At 38.1% G+C, this 5,000-nt stretch overlaps 2 protein-coding genes across 2 annotated transcripts in view; one reads left to right on the plus strand and one right to left on the minus strand.

Moving 5' to 3' along the window:
• Window positions 1-5,000, plus strand: part of LOC138020831 (E3 ubiquitin-protein ligase rnf213-alpha-like) — a 500,094-nt gene that overhangs the window by 411,126 nt on the left and 83,968 nt on the right.
• The window catches only part of LOC138020921 (procollagen galactosyltransferase 1-like), a 15,834-nt gene that overhangs the window by 2,171 nt on the left and 8,663 nt on the right, over window positions 1-5,000 (minus strand). The window contains exons 6-11 of the mRNA XM_068867817.1: window positions 3,972-4,091; window positions 3,431-3,513; window positions 2,102-2,208; window positions 1,905-1,979; window positions 815-872; window positions 187-320 (exon numbers count right to left, since the gene is read on the minus strand). Of these exons, the coding sequence (XP_068723918.1) occupies window positions 187-320; window positions 815-872; window positions 1,905-1,979; window positions 2,102-2,208; window positions 3,431-3,513; window positions 3,972-4,091 (577 nt within the window). The remainder of the gene's footprint in view (window positions 1-186; window positions 321-814; window positions 873-1,904; window positions 1,980-2,101; window positions 2,209-3,430; window positions 3,514-3,971; window positions 4,092-5,000) is intronic.

A 5,000-nucleotide genomic window follows, 5' to 3' on the forward strand; every position in this document is an offset into this window, starting at 1 on the left:
TTATTTACAAACTTCGCCGGTAAACCGGCAGGGTAACCCCACAGAGCTTGTGCTACACTACGGGGACCTGAATCGATTGCGAAGCGTTTAAATCGAGTCCAATCCGAAATAGACCTTCAAAATTTCACTAAAAAAACCCAATGGAGATGACGTATTCGAACAAAGTGAAAATAACGGTCCACTCACATGAGCTCCCATCGATATCTATTCGAAAGTGCTGTTGCTTCCCTTAATAATCCTTGAAGTTGATTGCGAAAATTGGGTTCAAACCGCACGTCATCCTCTAGGACCAAAACTTGCGAAAGGCCATTATTAATCATCTACAAAATGAAAAGCGAACCAGAGTATTAGCAACATAACAAAATTATAAACTGAATCCATGCACAAACATTTTGAAAGAACCATTAATCATCTGAGAAACAGGAGTGTTCACGTGAGATGCTGACAGTGATGCTACTGCATCGAGAAAAACAGATTTGGTAAGTAGAGGAATAAGTAATCTATGAGGGCAATTTTCCAATAGACCTCTTCAGTTTGTACGTTTTGTTTTCCCATTTCAGACCACGTGGTGTTCCCAAGGGAAATTTCCTTTTGTTTTTGCATACATATGCAAGTGCATGAGACGAAATTTGAAAGAAACTGTTCGCTGGAGTAGTATCACATGGTCTGAAATGGGAAAACAAAACATACAAGCTGAAGAGGTCCATTTTGGTAACCAAAACAAATATATGGCTAATTCCATCATGGGACCACAACGAAACTCAAGTAAATTTTAGACGTGGTATGCCTGTGGTACTCGTAAATATCTCTTTACCTCCTGCCATATAAGGTAATGACTCAAGAAGCACCCTATTTCTCCCATGGTAAGAGGCCTGCAATTCAATAAGGAAACAAGTGTCAACTAACAAATCTACAAATGAATGAAGGGTTAGTTTCTAAAGAAACTGTGGTGCTGCGTCGGTGGGGAAGTAGTATACAAAAATTTGGTTTTATCAACGGAGTTGATAATGTAAATTGGCCACCGTACAGAGATTCTAAAAGCTGACGTTTCGAGCGTTAGCCCTTCGTCAGAGCGAAGGGCTAACGCTCGACGAAGGGCTAACGCTCGAAACGTCAGCTTTTAGAATCTCTGTACGGTGGCCAATTTACATTATCAACTCCGTTGATAAAACCAAATTTTTATAACAAATCTACAGGCTCCTTTGCAACGAGGCCGTGTGAACAGAAATTTGAAGGGTAAATTCACTTGGAAGTACAGTTTTCTACTTATTCCGATTCCGGTTAAGGAGTATGGGAACAACGTCATATAGAGAAAAGCTCTAAAGGAATGAACATTCCGAAACAGTGCAATTGACTTTGCACGCAGTTGGCCAGAAAACCAGTGCTTCGAACAGTTCAGACCCGACTATTTTCGCAGGTCGCGCACGATTTTTCTGTAACTTTCTATACGTACAACGATCATGCCATTTCACTGAGGGATTTGTTCGATCATCCTCCAAATCTGCTCCCCCAGCAATGTACCACCGCCTCAACGAAGCCAAGAATGCAAATTCAGTTGTTTAGGAGTCCGGTCTTGGCTAAGGAGAGAAACGATAGGGCAAAATATGTCTCCATTGGCCGGCTGCCAGCAACTAGGGAATGGAATCCTTTTTGGCTTCGAAATCCACCGATCAAATGGCTAAAAAAACATACACTGTAGACTAGACCACTGTGCTAGGGGCACCGTCTTCTACTTTCTTGGAACAGTATGTGCTGAGGACCAGTGCAGATGCCATTGAGAAGGTAGTAAATTTTCCAGTTTCTTTTAAACATCTCCGAGAGTTGGTCTGGCCACCTCAACATGCCATGTTGAGTGCAGTGCACTCTTCTTTGCAAGTAGTCAGTCTTGAAGCGCAGAAACTCACCTCTTCCCATACGGATCGCTGTAACCTGGTAACATTTTAATTCCCATGTCATTCACCTGCTGGTCTGTTAGTGACCTGGCAAGAAGGAACGGATGAATAAACCTTCGTGTAACACAGTAAGCAAGGTGCAATTTCTGTAGGAAACACAACACAAGGCAGGCTTGTGCAACGGCACTCGATACAAGTAAGAAACTCACTTGCCATCAACTGCATCCAAAAGCTTCACACTGATTCCCATCTCTTTGAGAGAGGCAAGCATTCTCCGTCGACGAAGTGGTCTTCTTTTGAGGTTGATGAGGTAGATCTGAAAGAGAGACATTCACTGGTTCTCTCGAAATGTATCGCATAACTTAACATGCACTGAAAACGTCTACACATGCAAGTGCAAAAGTGTGATGCTCCTGAAAATTTGATAAATGCCATGATCCTGGCCATTTGATCTTTTCCCAGTTCGTTTGTAATGTTTAGTAACAGATGTCAATGGAGCAAATAAAAATCAATGAATCAAATCAACCCTTCGTGTCGAACAAAATAAAAATAAAATAAAAAGGAATGTTTTTTTGATAATTAACAGTTACATGTACGCATTGACCAAAAACGTCTTCGAGGATAACTGCTTTTAGAACAATTCGGTTGGTTCCAAATTCTAAATGTAGGAATAGTGAAACAAAAGTAACAACGTTTTACAACACATGTCGGAACAGAATAGTTTCTGTATCCAGGCATAGTTAATAGAGGGGGCTGGTTTGGAAGCTCGGCAAACATCAAAGGAGCAAACAAAGATGCCAAGATTTAGGTTGGAGAGCGTGCACAATCTTTTGTTTTGCGCTCATACACTATGCATGAATTACGTAACCAACACGTTTCTATTGGTTAGTTGCTCAGTACGGAGTAAACAACTGTTGTGTTGTCCTCTCGATTTAACCACAACAACATAAATTCCTAATCCAATCTAGTAATCCAGCTTTTCTTCATTTGGTTCATACCGGCATTGAAAACCCCCATAGCTCGATATTTGGTGTATAGCTATAGGGAAGATATCTGTTTACACAGATTGCTTTTGTTATTCAAATGTACCAACCATAGGACTAAAAGAACCTTTGTTTCAACAGCCAGTGAGCCTCTGGTTGAGGAAAGCAGAGACTCTCAAGACTTTTAAAAATTCTCTTTGGAATAGAATTTTTAAAGACCAGCAATCTTTAAATCATTTCTCTGTATAAATGTGGGTCACTGTGCTGCATGCTAATAATTGTTTCATAGTTTTATTAGATTTTGATAATTTTATCATAAGCTCTGATTTTTAACTATTTTAACTGTTTTGATCTTGTAATGAGGGCCTCTAGTTTATTAGCATTTAGATGCTATTTTGAGCTACCCTCCATAAATAAAGACTTCACTTCACTTCACATATTAATGGCAACAGGTGACGTCAACAATATCTTCCCTATTCCATAGTTCTGTACCAAAATAATTCACTCCAAGACATGAATGCTCTAACATATACACTGTATGTTGGAATTATGTACCTCATCAAAGCCCAGTTTTTCAGCAGTTATGTATTTAATGGAAAAATGTGTGCTGACAGGCATCAGTTCTTCTGGGTGATCAACTAATGCAGAGAAATACACACAAATAGTAAACGGACACTACCATTTACAAACTCAAAGGTACACGCAACACATTCATTTCTAATATAGTCACATTTTTTCCCTCAAATGGAAAAGACATCCAAAATTTGTAAATTTAAGGGGAGTGTCTCGATGAGTTGACCCGAAGGAGATAAAGAAGACTTTTAAACTATTCCTGCTTATTGTTGAATTACTCCATGTTGCAAAAATGCCAGAATAATTTCCAACCACTGTAAGTAACTGAAAAGATGGAAGGCAAAGATACAAGAGGGGTATATCTCATTTATTAATCAGAAATGTACAGTGACGGATATTAACCGAAATGTAGGTTTACAGAAGCAATCAAAAGGAGAAACCATTGAATAACAATTCCTAAAAACAAGAAATTTTAAATAGTTTGCTGTAACCAAGAATGGAAACATTTTGTTTGAAAACGTACCAAACCACTCAAGCTTTACATGGGAGAAAGCGGTCTTCATGTCCTCCAAGCTTTGATTGGCATCCGATGGGTGTAACATATAACCATACACCTCCTTATTCAGCACGTACAGTTTTATTCCTGCAGTGAGAAACCAGAGTGCTTACACAGGCAATATTACTGAACAATACTGCTTTTCAATCCAAACTTTCAATGTGTTTAGAGACCTGTGACTTGGGTCCGCTAAATGGATGTGAGACTGGAGATGGCCTTATTTACTGCACCATGTGGACTCCAATCAAGAATACTGTTGCTTTTTTGCAACTGTCAAATGCAGGTTAAAGGTTCACATTCAGGTGTTTGATTGGCTGATTTCAATCTGGACACTTCATCATTTTCTGGGTTTTTTTGTGGCAAATAATTCTGATGGTTGTGAAAAATGAAACCATTGGGTGGAACTTCAGAGTCTTCATGTTTATGAAAGGTGTAATACATTGAAGGTTGCCATTTTTTGTTAATTAATATACAGGTCTGTAGATAATTCTATTCTAATGTCTACTACTATTCATTAACATTGTTTGTATTATAGCTAAGTCAAATTATTCCTGCTTCATAATTTTCCATTCAAAAAGCCAGGTCACTTGGCATGTGTAAACATCAGATGCCATTTCGTTTTATTCATGTCATCAATAATGACAGAAATGTTTCCGTTGTCATTAATGATTGTATATCTGATTGAACATTCTTTGATTGCCATTAACTTTTTCTTCAGTTTCTTTCATTACGATGCTTCATACTACAAAAAAATGATTGAATACATGAACACTCATTGTGCACTGAAGAAGAAGTTTACAATAATAATATTTGAATCAGAGTTATAACCACTACCTACTACATGTACATGGCTCAAATGAAAACATGGCAAGTTAACTTTGGCTTCAAATTTATAACCTTTAGACTTTTATACTAATTTTAAAATTGTTACATGTATTATCTTTCTCTTTATCACTGTAGATACAAATGTCACATCTAACTAGATAAATGTACATA

This window comes from Montipora capricornis, chromosome 2 (assembly GCF_036669925.1).
Source record: "Montipora capricornis isolate CH-2021 chromosome 2, ASM3666992v2, whole genome shotgun sequence".
Taxonomy (NCBI): Eukaryota; Metazoa; Cnidaria; class Anthozoa; order Scleractinia; family Acroporidae; genus Montipora; species Montipora capricornis.